The sequence below is a fragment of the Magallana gigas genome, chromosome 8, assembly GCF_963853765.1.
Source record: "Magallana gigas chromosome 8, xbMagGiga1.1, whole genome shotgun sequence".
Taxonomy (NCBI): domain Eukaryota; kingdom Metazoa; phylum Mollusca; class Bivalvia; order Ostreida; family Ostreidae; genus Magallana; species Magallana gigas.
This window is the reverse complement of record NC_088860.1, coordinates 47,938,752-47,964,465: the sequence shown is the minus strand read 5'-3', so window position 1 is coordinate 47,964,465 and position 25,714 is coordinate 47,938,752. Positions and strand designations below refer to the sequence as shown.

Below are 25,714 nucleotides of genomic sequence, written 5' to 3'. Positions count from 1 at the left end.
TAAACGTTTCTGACAACAAATCCATTTAAATGCGTACATCCAGAAAATAAACCTGGTACGCCCTCATCAAATGTAAATAACAAAAAATAGAACAAATAGCAGTTTTATTTTAGCTGATAAGGTATTCAAATGCACTTTCTGAATCATGAACAGAAGAAAAGGTATGCAAGATATATAAAGGATATACAAATGACAAATAGATAACACTCTGTTGATCATTTAAGGTTTGTCTATAACCATAGAAACAACAGTAAAACTAGGTTTAGTGTGGAATATTCACATGAAAATCAAACATTCATAAGTATGTACTTATAGATATAATGAATCAACATAAAGCATTACTTGTTTAGATCTTAAAATATCTGTATGTACAAACTTTAAGGATTTTCGACATGTGCAAACTTAACAAATTTAAAAAAACGAGTTCAAAATGTGATTTTAACCACTAGACATCCACTCATTATTGTTTATGCTTTTGTTGGCATTGGCGGTTGCACGCTGTATGGCTGTGGTTGCGGAGATCCATACGCCGGGTTAGACTGCCCGTATGCAGGTTGCGCTTGCGGATTGAACACAACTCCAGGAGTCTGTTGTTTCTTTTCTGTTAAAAGTTAACGAAATATTGGTAGATATAGAAATGTTGCAACTATATATTTATTTAAGTATATCAGAATATATATGTACCAAAGAATACAAAGCACATATTTTGTACAATACGACAATTATCTGCATTTTTGTAAAGAAGGACTTCCTAAAAGCTTTTCGCCCAAAAAACTCAGAAGTTGATAAACCATATTTTTCGATTCTGCAGGGGATCCCCTGATGATTTTATGCCTTCGTTCTAAGAATCAAATGAAATTTGGTGATACAAAAGATGTTTAAAATCAAAAGTCAAAAATATTAGAAAACCTAAAAATTGTTTTACGAACCAATCGTTGCATACCCTTAAATTGTTAAAAGTAAAACAGATTAAAATCCGATATTATCTATACGTTGTGTCATTGGTTGTTACTTAATATAAACGTTATCAGAGCACAGAGCGAAGCTGTTCAGGGGCATAAGATGTTGGGTTTTTTTCCAATGTAATGCATTTTATTATTGTATCGACAAAATGTAATATATGCCCTATGAATGCCATTTAAAAGGTTAAGAATATTTTTTTTCGTTTGTAAACACAAACTGATTTGCTGACCTATATAACTAAACTTCTATTTTACGTCGTTCAGAAGGTGGAACTTGTTAAATGTCACGTTCATTTAATTACAGGTAGTTTTCACATACATGTAACACTATACCTTCATGGAAACATATTACCAAGAAAAGATATTACTGAAAGATTCCATTTTTCAGATATACCTCCAATGTTATATAATAGTGTAATATTTGCAATATCAAAATACTTGACATGTTTGTCTATTGATAAGTCTACTTTAAAGAGAGACTGCACTACATTTATGTCATTATATTAAGAGTCTTTTTTATATAGAAAAAGTCACAAAGCATGTATACATATTTTTAACCTAAAATTAGTGTGTACCTACAGCTATCAACAAATGGAATGCTGAGCTACGTGATATTTTGCCAAATGATCTCTATGTACAGGATGTTTTTAAAATATGTTATAGAACTACCAACGATTCAACTTTTAATTGGTTACAATAAAGAATTCTCAATGGAATCCTTCCTGTTAAATATTATCTTCAGAAAATCAGAATTACTACCTCTGACTGCTGTACTTTATTGGAGTTGATTTTAATCAACTCTCCCATGCAGTTACTCAGACAAACCGGAAGTGAAACAGTGTTTGGACCTCAGCACAAATCATCGCTGCTGACAAGACTTATTTCTTAAAAAATAATTGACAAATTCGATGTAATGTATGCTAAAGCATTGTTTTTCAAGGAAACTTATTTATTAATACCTTGAAAATAGTCAGATTTTAAATGGCACGAACAATTTAGATATTTTTGTAGTCGTATGTATTCCTACGTCAGATTTCAATATAGTCTCGTTCAACTTGACGCTCGGCTGTCTACGTAAATCTCCGACAAGCAGAGAGTCTCTCTTGTTTGTCGGAGATTTACGTTAGCCGAGCGTTTGGTTGAACAAGACTAGAGTTCAATATTGCTTGGATCCATACAATTTTCGAGAAATATTTCTATTACTGATACATAGTTTGATTGAATCAAATCTATCTTTAAATATTAGTTGATTCACATGGGAGTTTCTCGACATTCTTGTCGATAAAGTCCACAAAGTCATATTACAAAAATGTGCTTAATTCAAATACAAATTAGAAACCACATGTACTTGTCATGCAAAATATCATATCATTGATTTTAAAATAAATAAAAAAACAACAAAATCAACTCCCGTCAGTTCATCGGTACTTTGATTATAATGATATGCCTGAAACTAAAAAACATGTTTTTGCAACTTGCAAGAAAATCCAGCCTCTATGGAATACACTAAGTATACTTATATATGAGAAATGCAACAAAAATGTTAGTTTTGATGTCTATAATATATTATTTGGTGTTTATCCCCTTGATTGGGAGAAAGAATTCTAAGTTGTGTAATCCTATATACAGAGCAATATATATTTTTTTGTTTAAAACGAAATAAGACGCCAAATCTTTTAGGACTTTTACACTATTGAAATCAAAGATACAAGATTGAAAAGTATATCTATATTCAGAAATCAGAAATTGATGAATTTTAAAAAGCATGGTCTCCATGGAATGATTTTATTAATCATCTGGCAGTTTAAAACTGACATGTGTATAATAATACATCACTTTAGTATTTCTTATGTTTTTAGTGGGGTTTTTTTCTTTGGTTTGTTTGATTGTAAATTTGGTTATTTTGGGGTTTTTGCTTTTTTTTCCATGGATTGTAGTTTTACTGTTTATGCATTCTGTTTCACAACTATCACAAGGAACTACCCTACTTTTTATTTTATATTAAAATATAGGATGAAAATGTGAGAAGTGAGAGAGCGAATATTTCATAAAATGATTTATATATTCAACCGTAGCTGCAATAATGTAGCCCTCTCCGATTTGTTATATCTTATGTTAACTGGAGAGGGCTACAATTCCATAGAATCTCCGTAATTGTGCAAAATTAATCTTTTAATGCGACTGACTTCGGTCTGTAAAGATCGATTTGAACACACTACCCGTATATAAATCAAAACCAGATAAAACGCATCAGCATGTTTACCAGTCATCTTTTTCAGCAGCCATGACAATTCTCGCGTGATTTTATGGGATTTACGCTTGGAGTTTTGATGGGCTTGATAACGTGAATGTCAGTGTAGATAATCAGTCTTATCTCGTTCTATCACTAAAATATCATTTAAGGAAATGGTAAATAATAGAGAATTCATATTTACCGCGTCAATTATCTTTATAATAGGGGAATTCCTATATTCAGTTCATGATCCGCTCCTGAATTCTCATTGGCTGTCCAAAAATAAGACCGGTGTCGTATAATTTAAGGTCCGCCCCGTAAAATGGTCCGGCCGGACCCTTAATGTTAACATTTAAGGTCAGGCTTTCCCCTATAAGAAAAGGTCCTACCCGTAGTCATTTATTAAAGTTAAATGAATTAATTATTCTCTATTGCTAATGTACTTGTATCTTAAAGATGTCTTTGTTTACATAATCCAGTCGGCCATTTGCGCATGGTTTATGTATGACCGTATTATTTTAATAAATTACTTTGTGGAATATCAGATATTGATAGCGGGTTAGATTTTGACCAATTGTTTAAGAATCTGAAAAAAGAAAACCAGGAGTATTTAATTTGTCGATAATTTGCACACCATGTAGTCCCTTTGTTTTTAAATCTCTCCCGGTGTGTATAATGTATTAGCAGAGGGTTTCACAACAGGTGAACACGGGTAAAAGAAGCCCAGCAGGCATTCACACCTGTGCTAATCAGAATACACCACTGAGCTGAGAAAGAAAAAAAAATGTCTCCGTTGTATAGTGATCTTCGCAACTAAGATTATCTTTTTAGCTTGTGCTTTGTTTAATTTTCAGTAGACCAGAAAGTTATGATAATATACTAATAATTCATGATATCTAGGTAAATTTATCACTAGTTTAAGATCGGTGCGTCTTTTTACCCCAATGAACCCCAATGAACCCCAATGATACCCCAATGAACCCCAATGAACCCCAATGATACCCCAATGAACCCCAATGATACCCCAATGATACCCCAATGAACCCCAATGATACCCCAATGATACCCCAATGAACCCCAATGATACCCCAATGAACCCCAATGATACCCCAATGATACCCCAGTGAACCCCAATGTTACCCCAATGATACCCAAATACACCTAATGATACCCCTATGATACCAAATGATATCCCAATAAACCCCAATGATACCCTTATGAACTTTGAAACATTAATACCCCAATGAAACTAAATGTGTGCATAGTTAAAAGATCTTCCGCGCAAGCGTGTGAATAAACACCGTGCATGTATATAATTAATATCAAGGGGTTATTTTTCCTTTTTGTTTTTGTTCATTTTTGACCTAAAGTTTTTCTTAATTCTTTTTTAAAAACTATTCTTTAAAATTAAAATAAAAAATCCAAACCATGGCTGAATATTTAGTGGAGCTGGCAGGGTTTTAAAAAATCCACACTGAAATGGATGAAATATAAAATTTGTTCCAAGGTCAAATTTCTCTATAATTTTTTATTACTGTCCCAAATAAGAATATAAAGCAATTGGGGAGCAAAATTAAAAAGCAATTGGGGAGAGAGGGGTTATCCCATTCAACTTTCCCGTTTTCTGCATTCATCATATATTCGTTAAGACGTATAACACAATCCGTTCATTGTTTACAAATAAAGTATAAGTATTAACTACCAATCCGCTGTGCATCTTCCCAATTCAAGGGTTTCTGATCCGCAACGCTTCTCACAAATCGGTTTATATATAGCGGAGCGGATCAGAAAATCTTGAACTGGGAAGATGTCTGTCATGGTATAAAAATGAAATTATAAAACGCTAGCGTATGCGTGTTTATTTTCATCAGATTTGCTTGATCAAAAGTATCAGTCCAATTGTTAACTCGCCTTAAACATCCGCGTTCATGAAAATTTAAACACACCCCACCGACAATCTTCAATTGTTATTACGCACCCCTTTCCACTAAGCATTGGCTATTACGACGTACAGTTCGGTATGCGACGTTCAACTCCGATCTCCGACTGTATATGTCGTCAAGTTATTTTAAGGTCAAGATCTAGTAAATGAAAGGTGCCTACAGGTTTATGAAATTCAAGATATAAATTCTTTTAATGATGCTTCATAACAATATCTTTGTTTCATAGGGTGTACCGGGGCTTAAATTTTTGGTAAGCGCAATAAAAAATCTTGTTTTAAACAACCATTTTCTATGAAGGATAAAAGCAACATATTTCGGAGTTTTGTCCATTTTTTACAATTGAAATGTATCTAGAATGCCTACAGTCTCTCCAAAAACGGCATTAAACAAGCTCTTGACCTCCTTTTTAAAATGATGTCAAATTGAATATAGGTACCGTGATTACTTTTCCCGTGATTAAATATCGAATGTCAGAATATTATTTTCTACATAATTACTTTAAAGCCGTAAAATACGGGAAAAGATTCATCAAATCAATTATGACGTCATAATGGTTCTAGCACCAAAAAGATACTCGGGAATCATTTACTAGATCTTGACCTTAGAAGTCGACGTCAACTTCCATTGCAGGGCGGATCCACGATTTGAAGTTGGGGGGGGGGGGTGTCAGTTTTTGGCGGGGGGTTTGGGGCTGCATTGACGCTGGAAGCTCCTGGATTATAGAAATTTTGTACGGAAAAGTCTTCGAATTTTTCACTTTTTTTAAATGTCTTTATTAAAAGTATTTAGAATTTTTAAAGATTTGTAGATTCGCCCTTGGAAGCTCTTGGATTCTAGAGATTCGTAGGGCGGAAATGAAGTTTTCAAATTTTGACATTTGTGTATGGTGGCATTTCTCTGCCCCTTGTGTGCAAGTTATTTTTCTATCAAATATGTCGACATGCAAGATAAATATGTTGACCAAAACCCTCTGCCGTGCAGAAATATTAGAAATATTCTTACGAATGGCTGTAAATTAATCTGTTTTAAAGAATCAAGTTTAATGGTACGGTGTAAATGAAGTTTTTAAAAAAGATAACCATAATAAACATGGAAGAGTCTTTAAAAACACTATCTAGAATAACCAATTACTTAAAGGTGCATGTGTGACTGTTCAGATTTAAAAGAGCGTAACTAAAATGGGCAGTTATGGCAGAGAATGCTTATGCGTGTATTCAAATATGGGCAAATTGAATTAACTTGTTTGTTCGTTAATGAGTTATATAATATAAAACAAAATCGGATGTTCGATAAAAAGGTTATCATGAGAAAATATTGAATGAATGTAAATAAAAAAGTGTTATAGTAATTGATATCCAAATGTATCCCACTGTACATAATGAACCCCACTGATGTTACAATAAATCCCGATATGTACCCCAATCAACCCTATATTAGCAATGGACAGAAATATGTTAAAATGTAGTTAATCGCCCAATGAATATTGTGTTCTCGATTACTAATTGTCGGTCAATTACTTTATCCAATGTGATCGTTGTTGTACATTTTTATGGTAAATATTAATTTTCTTTGCATCTTGTGAAATTTTCCTAGTTCAATTCAATTTCTTTATTGCAAAAGACATACGTCTTATAGCACATATAATGGTGAACAATACAAAAATATACTAGGTAAAAATGACACAGGTGCTTAAGGACAGGATCGCCCCCCCCCCTTTCAACCCCCATCCCCAAGTATATAGATCCCCTGGACTTCTTCTAATTTTTTAAAAATGTTTCTTTTAGGTAATTGTGCAATGAATGTACATGTATAAATTAGAGAGAGAGAGAGAGAGAGAGAGAGAGAGAGAGAGAGAGAGAGAGGGGGCGGCCAGAAAAAGGTCACTAATTGTGTTTTTCGTTAATTGGGTGAGATCAGGAGCTGTTAATGAGGCGTGACAACCCTGATGCTTTGATAACAATATACACCTTCAACATGGATACTGCATATAAAACTACACGTAATTGAAGATGATTAAAAACTGGAAAAATCAGTAATTATCAAAATATTTATCAAACATTAATCCTTTCATTCACTTTTGTTCCGGTTTGCCCTGCTTTTTCGAATATTCGAGAAAAATACATAAAACTTACTACTTTAAGAAACCTTCCTATTTCAAATTTATACCGTTGGTAAGTTACATGATAACAGATTCAATATTTATTGAAAGTTTTGAGCCTGAGGGAGAATTTCATATTATTAAAATATTTTTGTTAATATCTTACGTAGATTTACATACGGTATATGTTACATGTTAATAATATTGTACACTGTTAACTCACTCACTCACTCACACACACACACACTCGCTCTCTCTCTCTCTCTCTCTCTCTCTCTCTCTCTCTCTCTCTCTCTCTCTGAAAACTGAAAATTACTCTTGAAAAGCAATTATTTTATACATCATTCGAAAAGACTATAATTGTAGCTAGGCTAAAGAGTTTTCTATATACTTTTTTTAAACAATAAAACATCCAACATGTTTACCTAACTATTAATGCGTTTTAAAAATGCACAAATTATGTGTTTGAAACAAAAAGATGATTTTGGTATCAATATCAATGAATTAATATATCTGATAAATAAGACCCAACATATCTAACACAAGAATGAGGTTTGTTATAACCAATCTCCATCACTATTACATGATCATCATACATAAAACAAACAAAAGGTCATCTACACCCCAATCTACAGTGGCAACTTTCTACCACTTTCACCCCCTTTACGCTACCAACAATATACTGTGGGGAAGCCCCCCCCCCCCCCCCCCCCCCCCGTCAAAGAACCTGGAGGTTACTATATGTGTATACCCCCAATAAACAGGTGTCAAAATGTATTGATATGCTCCTACAACGTATGGATGGATCCATTCTCCTGGGAGGGGAGGGTGTCATATACATGCATTCATACTACTCCACCCCATAAGAGAGTTAGTTTTGCAACATCATTTCTTCACTTCGATTGAAATTTTCACCGAAGACGCAACTTGTTCAAAATCAGCAGTTTTTGAGAATCCTGTGGCAATGGTGCAACAGAAGAATTCCAAACAGATTAGAAACAAAAAGTACAGGGAAACGATTAAAGAGGAACCCCTTAAACCGACAAATGTAGCAGACGAAGTATACCAAGTGTTGTGTTCCCTACAAACTTCTGACTTTATTCAACAGTTAGTTTTTACCAAGAAGAAGAGACCTATTATCCTCCTTTACTCAGACAACCAAATTAAGGATCTGAGAGCAAACTGCCTAGGACAGCATGGCAGCGTGATTGGCATTGACCGAACCTTTAACTTAGGATCCTGCTATGTCACGGCCATGACTTTTAAACACCAAGCAGTTGTTCAGCGAGAGACCAAGGGAAACCCAATAATGCTTGGCCCAATAATGTTGCATTATGAAAGCGATTTTGAAACATACACTACCTTCCTTCAACATATTCATCAAAAAATAGGAGACAATTCAGTTATCCTTGGAAGTGATGAGGAAAAGGCTTTAACTAAAGCAATTCACCAGGTGTTTCCTGCAGTAACCCATTTGCTTTGCACAAAACATTTGAAAGATAACATTCGTCGTAATTTACAAGACAAAATTGGGTGTTCAAAAGAAGATCGTGAAAAAATTATTAAAGAAATTTTTGGACCACAAGGCGTTGTTAAAAACTGTGATGACTCGACGTCTCATGAAACCACCTTCTATAAGTTGAAACCATATTTCCAAAAATATCCATCTTTTCAAACTTACTTTGACAAACACTTACGTGACAACCTCATCAACCATGTCATTAGGCCTATCAACGATGGAATTATACAAGAGCTCTGGACAAATAACAACACAGAATCAATAAACAACAGGATGAAGATGGAATGCGATTGGAAAGCGAAAAAACTACCAGCCCTTATTGAATGCCTTGAGAAGATTACCAACAGTCAGATGCAGAACTTGAGGAGATCTTTGTATGGTTATGGAAATTTTAAGTTGACCACCCATTTTTCCAAATTTCGATTAAGTCAATCAACATGGGCAGGAAAATCTACAAGGGAAAAACAAGTTCTATTTAACAAGTTTTTAACAACCAGGAAGGTGAACATCTCTGAAGAATTAGAGTCTTCAAAATTTGATTCTAAATTTACCATACCAAAAACAAAGACATTAGCCAAGAAACCAAACCAAAGAAGCAGACCCCGTGCTGAGAGAACTAGGTCATTTTTTAAATTAAAAAAGTCCAAAAGGAAATCTGCATGTTCAACAGATGAAGATTAATTCTCAAATGAGCATTACCTCGGCATACAAGACAAACTTAGTTGATATTTATTGTAAGACTCTTGGAAGTGACATATTGTACGAGATTAAAATAATTATGAATAGTTCTGTGGACTAATATCTTTGCATGCAATATATTATATGTCTATACCATCAGCAAATATATTGAACTTTTTGCATCACTAATGTGCGCTGTGAAGTGTAATGCTTGACTTGGACTGATTAGCAGAAACCATAGTATACCCATGTCATTGTTGAATTTATGTCATTGTTGAATATGTGAAAATATCATGAGACTGCTATATAAAATTGCATAAATGATTATTATTGATGTTTTGTTATTATTCAATTATATTCCAGTATAAAATGGAATCATTTGTATTCATGATGGCTCAATTTTGGTTGCTTTTCTGGATATATCCATTTACCTTGACAAACATTTAAGAAATTTGATCCATGAACCTAAAAAAACCCAGTAGCAGTTCACCAAAATTGGTCCTCATGAAGTCAAGTGTTTTTTAATAACATTGAAAGATGGAGTATAAATATCCTCCTATAATTTTGATACAAAATTAAACTGGTCTGTAAACTGAAGATTACTGTGGTTCAAAATCAGTGTCAATGTGGTAAAGGATAAAAAAAAATATTTGGCAAAATGTTTGCAAGTACACACCATCATTTGAATATATCATTAAAAGTTCAAGGTTCAGCTATCATAAAATCACCACCGGTGATTAATAACCTAACTGTATAAGCCACTTTTAATTGGCTAATGAATATTGATAACTTCCATCGGGACAATATTGCAGTAACCATGTGTTATTGGATTAATCTACCGTGATAAAGGCATTCATAGGATTTTAATTTTCAATTCAAATTTATTGTGATCATTCATTTGGGATGTTCATCAATTAACACATACCAGAAAGCAAAGAATATGTGTTTGTGTGATTGAGGATGTGTGTATGTTTATTTGAACAATAAAATGCTTTATTTGGTGATTCATTCGGGATATGAAGGTAGCGACATTGCAGAAAAAATACATAACCCCGTTATCAGTTTCTTGTCAGTTTCAGCCGCTGCGGATTTCTACCAATCATTCAGGGCGTGTAGATTTATACAAGGGTTGTTCGGAAATTATTGAGACAATTCAAATATTTCCCTTTTTAAATGAAGAATTAGTGTTAAAGTTGGAATAAAAATCAAAGAAACCCCAACAAGTAACTAAAGAAAGTAATATTAAAAGAACATCAAATGTTTCGTTTACGGCGGTAGATAAACAAGTCGGTGGTCGGGTTACCTGGCACAGGCATAAACTCTGAGATTAAAAACTTGAACATCCAATTTCTAAGTGCCCGTATACCTACAGTTAATGTTATAAGAAATGAAATAATATATGTTCGTTTTACAATTTTTGCGACTACATTTTGACCAAGTTTCACTGATGTTTGAGTTGAAATACGAATATGGTACAAATATATTTACCAAGCAATAGAAAATTCAAATCTGACAACGACTTTACATTGAATTTTGACGTCATGGCGGTGCAGCGAATATACTTCAAACTGATTAAAATATCTTAAATTTTATTTGGCTTGAGATAACTGTTTTATTCGATTACTTACTTATAATGTCAGTAGTTGCCTGTTATTTTATTTTTGCATTGATTGACTCAGAGTTTCATAAAAACAAAAAAGCAATTTCCTGTATCTTTACAGCCTTACATTAATTGCATTTCATAACATTCACAGTAATGTCTAATAAGCATTAACATGTTATAAAATGTGTTAAACAGCTAGTCTTGTCAATAAATGCATTTCAATTTTGGTGTTCTAAGAAGTAAGGAAATGATGACGTCAGGCTAACGTCGTAATGAAAATATAAGGTTTTGAGAAATCTTTTAAATCTTTAAAGTTTTTTTGCCAAAAATTGGCCGAGAACACATACTAATGTTTTTTTTATGAATTGATTCATAATTATCTCCTCTGTTTTTGTGTTGAGTATGATTAATTTCGTCTGATTCGTTTAAAAGTTTGGAGCATAGTTTTGTAATGCGTTTCTCGGTTAAAATGTGCATTTTACTATATATTTCATTGAAATGGCGTTGCTTGATTTTATTAATGACACTGTATTTGAAACACGATAACATTATTACCGCGCAGACGAATCTTAAATAAATTTTAGAAATAAAACTATAAAACCTATGGATCACGTGGACAAATTTTCAAGGTAGGTTTTCTCACAAGCAGGTAAACCCGCGAGCTACCTTAAGGCCACGCAATTGCTTAAACAAAAACTATACGATGACAAGGATAAAGAGCTTCAGTTCGTCATATTTTTTTTACTGATGGTTTTACTAAAATTAAAACAAAGGGACTAAATATCAAGCTCTTTTTACATGATAACTTTTATCAACAGTTCTGAAATACAAAATGACTGAAGGAGACATTAACAGTAATTTGACTTTCGTGTAAAAATAACCCGAAATTTTTTCCACAAAAACTCAAAAATGAGAGAAAATATAAATGATGACATCTTGAAATGAAAACAAAAGATGAGAAATAAAGAGCAAGTCTTATTTCTGTTCGTCTGTAAGGTGTTTAAAACACAGGAGCAATGAGAAGCGTTAAAATGACGTTGTGAAAAATTTGCAGAACTTGCGCCGGGTCACTGGTAGAAGGCACGTTGAACAGCTAACTAGGGATGATCTAATCATGCCGTAGACAGAAAACTTTTTACTTCAATAAACTATATCCTTATTTAGATATTTGTGAAATTGCAAGGGTTATTCTTTGTTCCTAAACGAATAAGAGAAAATGTCTCAATAAATACTGAAAAACCCTCGTATATAAAGCACTAAAAATGGCTAGCGACACGAAAAATTGAAATTGTGAAAATTCGCGTTGTTAGCCATTTTCAGTGCTCTGTATATTCAATTTACTGGTTTAGTATCTATACATAGACCCGATACGTTAAAGGTGCCTTGTGTTATTAATATTGGGGATATGTTTTGTATATTTTAATACATGTATACAATGTACTTTGATAATGTTTGGTTTTTTTTTTTTTTTTTACGAAACTAGAGGTATTGCGAGCAAGCTCACAAATGAAAATATCGAAACTGAAGTCTTTCTCTAATGGAAAAGAATCGATATGTCTCTTTTTCTTAAAGTTATGTTGAACTAGCACAAACTCAAATCAGGACATAATTACAGGTCACAAACAATTTAATCTTTGAGTCAAATTTTAGCTTAAAAAATTCTAATCATTACCCATTACAAGATATGGCCCAATCGGTGAAAAAACGGCACATAGTTGAAATTTCATTTGTGTAACTTGTTGTTACAAAAAATTCACTAAGTGTATTAATTATGAACATACTTAGTATCATTTGAGTATTTACGAGTTCATTGGGGTATCATTGGGGTTCATTGGGGTATCATTGGGGTATCATTGGGGTTCATTGGGGTATCATTGGGGTTCATTGGGGTTCATTGGGGTATCATTGGGGTTCATTGGGGTTCATTGGGGTAAAAAGACGCACCCGTTTAAGATAAATAATAAAAGGTCGCATATGTTGATTACCGTAACAGAGGGTATACGTTGACAATATAGTGTACATAAGTAGCTGTGGTAGTTGTAAGGACGTGAAAAGACAAATGAAATTAATTAGATAATACTTGTACCTATAATTAAAAAGCATGTTTTAACTGACTACCGGTAAAGTGTTTAAAAAAGTAATGAAAGTGATAATGTTGTAATAATATTCTCTCTCTCTCTCTCTCTCTCTCTCTCGTGTTTATTCCCCACAGTATTTGATCACCTCATTATTCTCAAAGACTTATTCCTACTTCCTTTAATCAAACGTACAATACTTTTAAATGTATATAATATATAGTATATATTATACATGTAATTAAGCAAGGATTTGGTTACAAGTAATACTTGATAAGTAAATCCGTTTCCATCGATAAAGTTTACAAAATTCAAATTGTTGATATGTCCAAGTTATGATTTCTCTGAAAGCAAATTTATTAAAAATTAAAGACAGAACTGATACTTTCAAAAATTGCGTTGAGGAAGAAAATAACATGTAGGTGCAAAGTGTATAATTTGTGATAAAATTGCTATGTTACAAAGCGCTTTAATGCAGAAATATATTTGAAACTGCCTTTAAAAAACAATATCCTTGCGGTTTAAAGAAAAATATGTATCTCCGTGGAGTAAAATATTGATGTCCTTATCAAAAGGGATAGTGTCTAAGAGAAGCAGTCTTTCATTGGTATAGATTAATCTCTCTCTCTCTCTCTCTCTCTCTCTCTCTCTCTCTCTCTCTCTCTCTCTCTCTCTCTCTCTCTCTCTGACTTCCATGTTGGAAAAGTGCCTAATTTCATATCCCAAGATAAGATCAGTCTCGATGCAGCAATGGTACATGTATCATTGTTAAATAGGAAATGCATGTAGTTAATCAAGTTGACACTTGCATTAACTTTCATTTAATGATGATCTTTTTTTCAGTGGGTTGAACCCAATAGTATAGTTCGAGAAAAGGTCCGCCCCGTTGAAATACTGAGTGCAGATAATTAATATTCATATTGATGCTTGTATTGATTTATCCTGATGATCTTTTATATTAGGGATAGGACCTTATACTGTGGTTCAAGAAAAGGCCCGCCTGTTGAAATACCGAATGCAGAAAATTAAAATTCTTATTCAATTTGATACTTGCTTTGAATGACCCCGATGTTCTTTCAATATATGGGTAGGACCCAATATTATGCCTCAACAAAAGGTCTGCCTGTTGAAATGCTGGATGCAGATAATTGATACTAATATTAATACTTGGTTTGATATACCCCGATGATCTTATAAAATATCGCTAAAGAAAAGGTCTGCTCGTTGAAAAAAAAAATCAACATGTCAGTACATGTAGTTAAACAAGGAATTAAGTACTAGTAGGTAAATGCATATTAATAATGTATGGATGTTTATCGATAACTACTTTTTATTCAGAGGGTAGGACACAATATCATAGTACAAGAAAAAGTCCGCCCCATTGAAATGCTATATGCGGAAAAATTCACAGTATGTTGACCCGATGATCTTTTATTTCAGAGGTAGGACCCAATATTATAGTTCAAGAATAGGTCCGCCTCGTTAAAAGAACTGCATAGTCATACATGGCATAGACATCGGAACCGGGGGGGGGGGGGGGCTCCACATTTTTTGCAAAGTTAGACCTAACCATTAGGCACATAGCATCAGGGAAAGGCCACCCCCCACTCCCTACTTTTTAATTTTGATTCTTGTAGTGATATTTTTCACTTGATCTTCTTACTGTTGGAGTGGACATAAAAATGACTTTAGCATAGGTTTTTTTTTAATTTATTCAGATTAAAGTTACACATTATTTATAATAGTATTTAAATAATTGATTTTCATCGTAAGATATTCCAATTAAAGGAATGAGACCCGGTACATGTATATATACATGTATTGTGTCACTAAAAAGACCGGAAACTTAATGTAATGTTAAGAAAGAGAAGTTGCTGTAGTAAAACAAATTTATAATTGAGTTTATCCGACGACTTTTTAAAAATGTGACAAAGGCCTGAAATCCAACGTGTCTCGTTGAAATAATCTTAAAATATTACGGTCGGTTTGTCCTATTTGTCTGACGGTATTGATTTTCATCTAATGGCCTTTTTATTCTTTTTTGGGCGAGGGATGCATATCATAATGTTTATATGATACTTGTGAGAAAAAAACCTAATACTATATGTGAGTGTAGCACGCAGGAATTTAAAATAAAATTTTACCGGACGGAGTGTCAACATTTGCCCTTTACACACAAATATTTTATTTTTAAGGAACAGAATCCCCTTAAATTCCTTTAAGACATCCGAAGGAATGTGGCTCTTTACTAATCTTACAGGACTGTGTTTAATTTCTTATAATTTTGTAATGGGTCACGTTTTTAAGCGTGTATCGTCTTGGAAAGATGTGCAAAAAGAGGACGTATAAAATATCCATTCTTTACATGATCATTTCAAAAAGTCAAACACCTGAATTCGAAGGTGTGAACCCCTCACACCTGCAGGGTTGTGTGTGTGTATATAACACCTAACCGAAGCCATTGTTTTATTTATTAATGACACCAATCAGTTTCATTTCCTGTTTTTTATAAGATCGACTGGTAAAATTAATGTTGAAATAAAAAAAAACCCACCAGTTTTAAACTGTTTATGTGTGTCCTAACTACATGTACATGTAAAATAATATATTTACATTCTACTGTGTTTTTCCATTAAATTCCGTGATGTTTAAATGCCTCTAAATGCAACACCTATTCACTGCGTATGAATTTACGAGTAATATACATAAATAGTTCTTAAACCGTGATTTCTATGTTATCGGTTAAAAATGTATTTCATGAACGTTGTCAAAACACCATGTTTTATAATCATTAAACAAAAAGTGGACTTTATTGTTAAAAGCAACATTTCAAGAGTTATCTATCATGGATTATATTTTCATGCTCGTCGATCTCATCTCAACAGTCTATGTGAAAACCAGTTTAAACCGGTTTTACAAAACAGCTGTTCTTGCTGTTACTTATTCACTCCCTCCGTGATCTGCACTTTATATCGATTTATTTAAGTAAACAATTGATTTCTTCAGTAAGGGAATGTAAATATAAGCATTAAATGATTTATTTTTGACGTCGTCGTGTCAATAACTGCCGTCAGGTGAGCAGACAAATTATCATAACGCGCTAACGCGCGTTATTCAATTTGTCTGCTCACCTGACGGCAGTTATTGACCCGACGACGTCAAAAATAAATCATTCAATGCTATAGTATTTTCATTTACACTGTGTGATGGATGTTTACCAACTCACCTCGGGTAAGTGCTCCTTTTAAAGAGTTACAAAATGATGCCACTTATTTTTATAACAAAATACTCGAAATTGAGAAAAAAATACAAATTAAAAATATACCCGGACCTTTTATGTTAGGCGGACCTTTTCTTATACCGGCCGGCCCCCTTTTAGTGCAAAGGCGGACCTTAAATGTTAACATTTATGGTCCGCCCCGGACAATTTTACAGGGCGGACCTTAAATTATACGACACCGGTCAAGGTCAGTAAACATGGCAGATAAATTCAACTTGTGTTGTTGACATACACGAAAAATAACCGATATATGGACTAAAATTGATATTTTTGAATTAATCTATGCCATAGACATCTACAATGTTTGAGTTCAGGTATGAAATGCAAATGTTATTGTCATTTATAGACGATTTGAGACGAAATCGTTGCGGTAGTGAATCACTCCCGCACTTGCACCATTACGGAGATCCTAAGGAGTTGAAGCCCCCCCCCCCCCCCCCAAAAAAAAAAAAAAAAAAAAAATTCGGGAGAGGGCTACGTTCTTGCAGTTAGTTCAACCGTTGTTTACAATAAAAACTAATCCGATATTATCTACTCGTTGTCTCATTAGTTTTTTAACTTATGAACGATATCAGGACACAGAGCGAAGCTGTTCAGGGGCATAAGATGTTTTTTTTAATGTAATGCATTTTAATATTGTATCGACAAAATCTAATGTATGCTTTATGAATACCATTTAAAAGTAAAGAGCGTTTTTTCGTTTGTAAACACGAACTGATTTGCTGACCTATATAACAGGTCGGGTACATTACCTTATATGGATGGCATTATTTAACATGTGACAATATTTACGTCAAAAAGGTTCTCCAATCCAGTGAGTGAGTCGCAAAGCATGACGGTCTACTACGTGTTTACTTTTCAACACATACACGTGGTTTGTGGCTGGTTTAAACACAATATTTCAATGCTTGCGGGAAAATTCGTACAACTTGATTTTTACTTACCGTAGACATCGTTCCATGCTCACATTGAAAAATACTGTTGTTTTAACTTATCAATTGTTGCTTCAAAGATCAATCAGTATCAATAGACTGGTATACAAGTATTTGCAAGTACAAGTACAAGCAAATTTTGATAAGGAAAAACTGCCTAATTGTTTATTGGTGACTTAATTATTGTACACCATTAATAAATGCAGGTTATTGTACATTTTTAACATACATAAATAGCCACGATAGTAGAAATGCACAAATATACAAATACAGAAGTACAAGTAATGTATCGTGTAGTATTTTGTACACTAAGCATTCTGATGAGTGTCCTTGAAGAAACTTCAAAATTCTACTAATAAATGTTGTCCCAAACCTGGGGTATCACGTCAAAAACGTACTTACTGCTTCTAATATAATAGGGTGTACATTTCTTTTGAACTTTGACAATGAGGTATTTAGATGGGTTGATATAAGGCATCATAGGCAATATTTTTCAAATGAAAGAACAGACATGATTTTCCATGTTTATTTCACTAATTATGAAAAATAATTGAAAATGAGTTTCCAAAGGACAATTCAAAACGGTAATATATTTTCAGTACGCTTTGTATACACTGAAACGTGTAGTAACCCACAATGCCTTGCAACTCATTCACCTGATTGGTTTGGAAATAAAAGTAAACAGAAACCTAATTTTTATGCAAATTTATGCCGACGTCACAAAATCTAGTGGTCTCGACCTGTATAACTCAACTTATCTTTTACGTCGTTCAGAAGGTGGAGCCTGTTATATGTTGCACGTTTACAGGTAGTAATGTCACGTGCCTTCATTTAAGCCGAAGCATATTAATAAAAGCATAAGTTAAAGTCTGTTTTATGTTATCTTGTAGATAGTGATCACGGTATGTTATATACGTGTCGATAAAACATTTCCATGTGAATATCCTGTATTTAGATCTACTAAGCTAAAGTAAAAACATTTATATCTGGCAAATTCTCCAAAAAAAAATCCGCCGAGGTGTGTCAATAGGATGACGTCATACTTCAAGGTAGAATAGTGGATACATTGTCAATGAACTGAGTCTAATTTTAAACAATGTCTCAAAGACCTGCCACTATTCTGAGAATAATCATTCTCTATATCTTGACATTTCTTCCTCCTGATTTTTGCTCGTTTAGCATAAAATTGTCTTGTAAGAATCGGTCAAGGGGTTTGCGTTGGTTTTGATCAGGTATGAATAAAACAGTAATGAGAGTAGGACCTTTAAGATTGGTATGAGTAAAAAATTGTAATATAATGATATATTCCACACAATCCAGAAACGTGCATTTCATTACAGGCAAATTGTTTTAAATTGTATGATTATCTATGTAAAGATGATATGAAATTCATTGATGGTGAAAACAGTAGACTCAAATATTCCATTCAGTTTCAATCATCTAACGAATATAATGAATAACAAGATTCAGCCTTTAAAAGGGCATGGTCACGATTTTGGTCAAAAATCATTTTTCCGATTTTGATATTAACAATGCTTGAAAAAGGCATTTTTAATAGGCAACCGAAATGTGAGTGTCATTTGGTGAGTTCTAAGCGAGTTACAGAGCTTGAAATTCTTCGGTATGTAAACAAAGCATTTGTTTACATTTTGAACGTTGAAGTAAAAAAATTCAATTTTAAATCTAAAACGAATGTGTAAAATGTTAGGAACTGTGTATCTATGCTTAAAATAAATAAAAGGGTAGACAAATATACCGGGAAAAGATTTTTTTTTCTGGTATATTGAACCTATGCTAACAAAAACAGGGCATGAGCTTTGTTTACATGACAAAGAATTGCGAGCCTTGTATCTTGCTAATAACTCTATGAATGACTCTCAATTTTTATTTGATCATTAGAAATGCATTTCTAAAGCATTGTAAATAATAAAAACATTAAAATAGAATTTGACCAAAATCGTGACAATGCCCCTTAAATATACAATGAAATCATATACTCATCAAATACACAAAGATTTCAGAGACATTACGTTTTTCATATATCCTTATTTCAAAAAGAAGAAAAAAACAACATAATTTCTTACTATTTCTATTACATTTACACAACCTTACAACCTTTTGTGCTTAATATTTACCTTGTTTACGAGAAGGGGTGGTGTTAAATGCAGGATCGGAATGCGTTTAAAGGTAGACAATTTATTCCGGTAACAGATGTTTGCAAAATTGTTATCCTCAGCTCTATTGGTTTTTTAAAGTCGCGGGCGACTCCGTAGAAGGAATGAGAGGGGGAATTCTCCAATAAAAGAAGTTATGCGCGATTCATACGCGACGCTCGACAACTTCTGATTCCGTACGCTTTATTTCAACAAATTAAACAACCGACGTGTTGCATGTTACTGCAAACTATGTATTAGAAGAAAAACAACAACAACAACAACAGAACGTTGAAGAACAGTAAACATATTGTTGGACTAAGATGACTCAATGAGTTTTAATGATATTGAAGTTAAAAGTTTGTACATTTTGATAGTGTCTGAAAAATAAAATTGTAAAACAAACTGAGAAAATTTTTTTTAACCTCACTCCGTAGATCCCCCTTGAAGCTTGATATAGCCACTCTATACATAATTACAGGTGGGAAACAAGAAAAGGTGTTAAAAAAATTGGTAAAAGCGCAATTAAAAATATTTTAACAATTTATTAGAATGAATAAAGGGAAAAGATATGATAATTAAAATATGTATAAGAACTGTCACAAAAAAGCAAACAGAACACAGTAAATGTTACATGTATTAGATTTGAAGATAATTCAGATCAGAAACAAATTGATAAAATCAATACATTCAACATCGTCATAAGAAATTACAAGGGATACATACGGTATGTTCTGGACATGGTCAACAAAAAGATATCTTTTGTTGATTTATATAATTGTATTTGATATGCAGAATTATTGACTTTTCAAAGAAATGTATTTTTTAAAGTGCACAAGTTTGTATTTTACAACTTCATATGTATTGACACTTTAACATTATATAAATAGCGCCGGTTTGGGAAGGTAACAGTTGAAATTGACACCCCGGAGATACCATTGTCAACCGACGAGGGGTGTCGATTTCAACTGTTATCAACTGTTATCCTCCCAAACAGGCATAATTTATTTTATTATATTGAATGTCTTAATTTTAGAGATTTTTTTTTACTGCTTTTATATAAGAAATAGGGAATCATTCTTTGAGTATTATGAGGTGATCATTTCGGTCGGGGCGTGATCAAATCCAATAAAGCCCGAAGGGCTTTATGATAGATTTGATCACGCCCCGACCGAAATGATCACCTCATAATATTCAAAGAATGATTCCTTATTACTTATATTTATATAACTTTAAGCCATCGTACGATTAAATATAAAAATGTAAATAAGCAAACCAAGCTGGCGCCCCAATTTGGCGTCATTTGTATTATGGGTTTTATAGTACAAAATCGATACGTAGTGTTATCACAGGCAAAGACACTGGAAAATGTAAATATATAGAAATGACGTGAATTCCACGACGAACCATACGCGCATAATTTACGCGTATGTAACAATTCGTTGTGTTACCCGTTTCTAAGTGTGTTGCTAACGCTGAGGGTAATAGAACGGATTATCAACTGCGTCTAAACCAATCAGATTTCAGTATTTAACATGAAAGTATAATAATACAGGATAATGTATCATGGTGTTTTATGTTACTTTTTTATTTTGTTCTTACGACTATGTTCCCGATAGATTTAGTTTTTCAAACCTTCAATTAACCACTAATTGCAGTGATTGATTATGGGCGCTATGTCTGTTAACGAACAATCGCTTATTCAAACCGCTCTGTGGTCACTTGATGTTGTATGTTGTGCAATTAAACAAGATTATAATTTTTCACCCCCCTTAAATTGGTTATCGGCTTATGCTGGGGGATAACCTGCGATGGAATGAGGTCCTATCCAGGTGGGGTCATAGAATATCATTTGCTTAACACCACAAAACCCGAGGATAAGCACCGGCTTTGTGGGCTGCCATGCCACTGAGAAGGCTTTAACTTATAGTTAGGTAAGTTAGTATCGTGTATTCAAAAGATAGACTTGAAAAAAAAGTTTGCATCTCTTTTGGAACGTTACAATAAAAGGTATTCAAAACTGTTCTCCTAAAATGAAAATTAAAAAACCCAGAAAATTCAGCTAAAACGCATGCCTAAACACAATGATAATATTACTAACATGCGACTTTTATTCTAAATTAAACAACTGCAGCTTGTTCAGAGTTATTGACAAACGGTTTTGATTCTAATATCGGGATTACAAACAAAAAAGCAAAGCTGTAATGAACAACAAAGATATCACTTAACTTTAAGTGAATGACAAGAATTGTGAAATTTCATCCGTCTGAAAAACTAATGTCTCGCAGTATTTTTAAATACTTTATAGCAATGTCATTGTAAGTCTCTCTATGTCCCACCTTCCCACCTCTCTTTCATCTTTTTTCTTTCTCTTTTAAATGTCTTCTTGGTTAACCATGTTCTTTTTTAATCACACGATTTTCACTTTTTTCTGATTTTTTTTTCAGTCTTCACTTTAAGTGAAAACGTATTTCACTAATTTATTACTTTACTTTTACTCATCATTCCTTGTGTATGTGATCTACTGTCTGTAAGTCTCTTTAACTTTTTTTCTTCTTTTTATCTCAAAATCTCTTCTTTTCATTCATAAAATGTTCGTTTAACTTTACAATGTGAATGTCTCCTTTAAGGTTAAATTCTAGACAACAAGGGTGATATTTTGTGTTTGGCTAAGTCAGACCTGTAACGCAACGCATTTTTTAAAGACAGGTAGGAGTGTTCAAAATATGGCTGGGAATCAACATAATTGGGTTGAAAACCCAAACAGGGTCGATGATTATTACCTTTATTTAAAGCTGAAATAAGTGCAATCTTTGTTAACTTCAATACTTATTTTTTACTGTCCTAGATAAATTACATGTAACTTAGAAAAAAAGAAAACGAATTTGCTTGGTCACGCAAATGCAATATGTCTGTTACTATTGTTCTATGCAAATTGGGTCAAATTTTTGGAATGTCCTTTTACAAAACGTTTGTCCAAGTCCATGTTATCGTTTTTGATAACAAATCCATTTAGATACGAATATCCAGAAAATAAATCTGGGACGTCCTTATTAAATGTAACAAACAAAAAATAGAAAAAATACTTGTTTTTATTATAGTTGATGAGGTATTCAAAAGCACTATCTGAATTTTGTACAGACGAAAAGGTATGCTAGATAGATAAAGGATATACAAATGACAAATAAATAACACTCTGTTGATCATTTAAGGATTGTCTATAATCATATAAAAACAACAGTAAAAATAGGTGGACTATTCACATGAAAATCAAACATACATAATATGTGCTTATAGATATGAAAAATGAATCAACATGAAGCATTACTTGTTCAGATTTTAAAACATTTGTATGTACAAACATTAACGATTTTTACATATGTGAAAACTTAACTATTTGAGAAATTTAAAGAAATGAGTTCAAAATGCGATTTTAAAACTAGACATCCACTCATTATTGTTTATGCTTTGGTTGGCTGTGGCGGTTGCACGCTGTATGGCTGTGGTTGCGGAGATCCATACGCCGGGTTAGACTGCCCGTATGCTGGTTGCGCTTGCGGATTGAACACAACTCCAGGAGTCTGTTGTTTCTTTTCTGTTAAAAGTTAACGAGATATTGGTAGATATAGAAATGTTGCAACTATATATTTTTTTAAGTATATCAGAATATATCTGTACCAAAGAATACAAAGCACACATATTTTGTACAATACGACAATTATGTATATTTCTGTAACGAAGGACATCTTAAAAGCTTTTCGCCCAAAAAATTCAGAAGTTTTTAAACCATATTTTTCGATTCTGCAGGGGGTCCCCTGATGCATTTATGCCTTCGTTCTTAGAATCTTGAATTTGGTGATACAAAAGGTGTTTACAATCAAAAGTCTAAAGGACAAATACAAAACAGGACCAGAGCACACACGGACTTCTTATAAAAGAGGTAGGATCAGGAGCCCTGGAGGAGCAAACAGCCTCTACCGACCGGTGACATCCACCGTGGGCTTTTTTGTCGCAGTCGGGAAAACGGGAAAAATTCATACACAATTCTGTCCATATTAATGAAGACTGACTTTATATAATTTGTATTTTAATAAGTGTTGAGGTCTAATAGATAGTTTATGCATCAAGTAATTATGATATCAATTTTTCAAAGAAAATCATTTTAATATTTTAATTGGTTCAGCTGTGTACACATATATTATGATCTCTGTAATATATTTGAAACACGTGACTTACTGTAACAGATGCAGCAGACGACAACACAGGCTATAATGACCACAAGGCCAACGATGGGACCGATGATCACTCTGAAAGATGAACGGTCAGGAATGATTGAATATATATACCGAATTGTAAAGCATGTGAATAAAATTAATGCATGTAATTTGAAAACTGGTAATTATTACAGCACTCTCTCTCTCTCTCTCTCTCTCTCTCTCTCTCTCTCTCTCTCTCTCTCTCTCTCTCTCTCTCTCAATGTAACAAACCATACAATGAATGTTCAAACAAAACTGAACAGCTTCAGTGAGATATCTGTAGAAAGTTAATGTTTATGATTTTGGTTTTTTTCACCTCCATTTATCCTTACCCGATTCCTATACATGTTGATGTTCCGGTACATATATACCCGGAAGGACAACACCATTTAGTTCCGGTACAGCAGTGGTAAAATGAGAACGGACAATCGCTGTCACTATTGCACGTACCATCAGCATTTAGAGCTGAAATGATAATAAAAGGAGAAATTAAGATCATCTGTCTCTTTAGAGTAAAAATTTAGAGAGATTTAGTTCAACACTATTTCATGAAGATAAATATTCAATAGGCATTGAGTTGAAACATGTATAAGTCAGGCACGTAGCATCGTTTTTGAAAATAGGGAGGGGCAGACTTATCCAAAAAAGCAAGCCCCCCCCCCAAAAAAGGAAAACTGTTGATCTTCTTATTTTCAATTCTATTTTTACATGGTCACAGAAAAGTGTGTGTGTGTGTGGGGGGGGGGGGGGGGGGGGGCAACTCTATGTTTATTCAATTTTACAATGGCTGGGTGGGGGTGGGGGAGATTACGATATTAACTGACTTTTAATACCTTGTCATATTCATAATTCATACATACTCATAATACATACATATTCATAATACATACATATTCATTATACGTAGGTGTTTTATTACAAAATCATGTATGCAATAAAATATTTGGAGCTATGAATAAATTGCTGAATACCATCATGTTTTGTAAAATCAAATGAATACCATTCGCTAATGTCTGTACTGATTTGAGGTCTGTAGCAGAGACGGAAAGAAGCCGAAAACCGATAATGGGTCTGCACTTGACAACACTACATGAGATCTAGGAGATTTGATTTAAGATTTCTGTGAAGATGAATGTGTGTAGTTATACACGTTTATTCACTATTTACTGTCTGTAGAAAACCTGCATATATTGAATTTCATTTTTGTTGTGCAAAACTGTTGAAGACTGGTTAATACAAAGAATATATTTGCATGTAATTATTGCACTCACTGTGTTCCTGCGTATATTGTTTCACAGGATTCAAATGCCATACCCAAGACAGATGTAAATAACTTGATATGAAATCCGGAATGACATATATTAAGGTTGATTTAAAATAAAGCTGAAATACATGTGCCACGCAAAGTGACAGGTAGACAAAGCCAACATCACTTTATTTAAATTAAAAGTATTCCAGCAGAATGCACGAGGAATCACACTAGCTTTGTGAAAAGAGTATTGGTACTCATTCAGAATCAAATGTTTCTCTATGAAATGACTTGTTCGCCATTGTATCATAATCAGCAATCATTCTGGCAAAAACTAAGGTTGGTGTAAACATGATACACTTTTTTTATTCAGATTGTTCATTCTGGGAGTCCTGAGGATATGTCAAGGCGTAAGAAGTTCAATGTCACCCTTGCTAAATATGTATGTCCAGAAAAATAATATTAGTTCCCCAATTATCAAAATAACACCTGTATTGCAACTGATGATTTTGTTCTGTAAAAAAAAATTCGTAATAAATAAAGGGAGTTAAACTAAGTTGATATAAACATGTACTAACAAATGGACAACTTTAGTGTAATTAAGCAAATAACCTTGTGTTGTTCTTGTTTACTCGTTTTTGAACATCTTCGTAATTAAAACGCATAACTGGGTTATAATTTCAACAGAGACACAAATAGTTGTTTACTAGAGTGTTAATTTTGTTAGAGCATG

At 33.3% G+C, this 25,714-nt stretch overlaps 1 protein-coding gene and 1 long non-coding RNA gene across 5 annotated transcripts in view; both read right to left on the bottom strand.

The window, feature by feature from the left end:
- Positions 1–402: 402 nt before the first annotated feature.
- The window catches only part of LOC105339384 (uncharacterized), a 41,077-nt gene continuing 15,765 nt past the window's right edge, over positions 403–25,714 (bottom strand). For 3 of the 4 annotated variants that reach the window (XR_010708277.1, XR_010708276.1, XM_011444909.4), the window contains 3 exons: positions 24,065–24,197; positions 23,713–23,783; positions 22,551–23,071 (listed from right to left, as the gene is read on the bottom strand). Coding sequence is in view for 2 of the 4 variants with exons in the window: in XM_011444909.4 (XP_011443211.2) it covers positions 22,938–23,071; positions 23,713–23,783; positions 24,065–24,197 (338 nt within the window). In the remaining 2 variants the exon portion in view is untranslated. Of the gene's footprint in view, positions 602–22,550; positions 23,072–23,712; positions 23,784–24,064; positions 24,198–25,714 lie in introns of those variants that run through there. The other variant, XM_066068265.1, reaches the window with a different exon arrangement.
- LOC136270527 (uncharacterized) lies at positions 748–19,707 on the bottom strand. Its single transcript, XR_010708278.1, has 2 exons — positions 19,459–19,707; positions 748–1,846 (listed from the first exon to the last, which is right to left on the bottom strand). It is a non-coding gene; the product is annotated as an uncharacterized lncRNA (long non-coding RNA).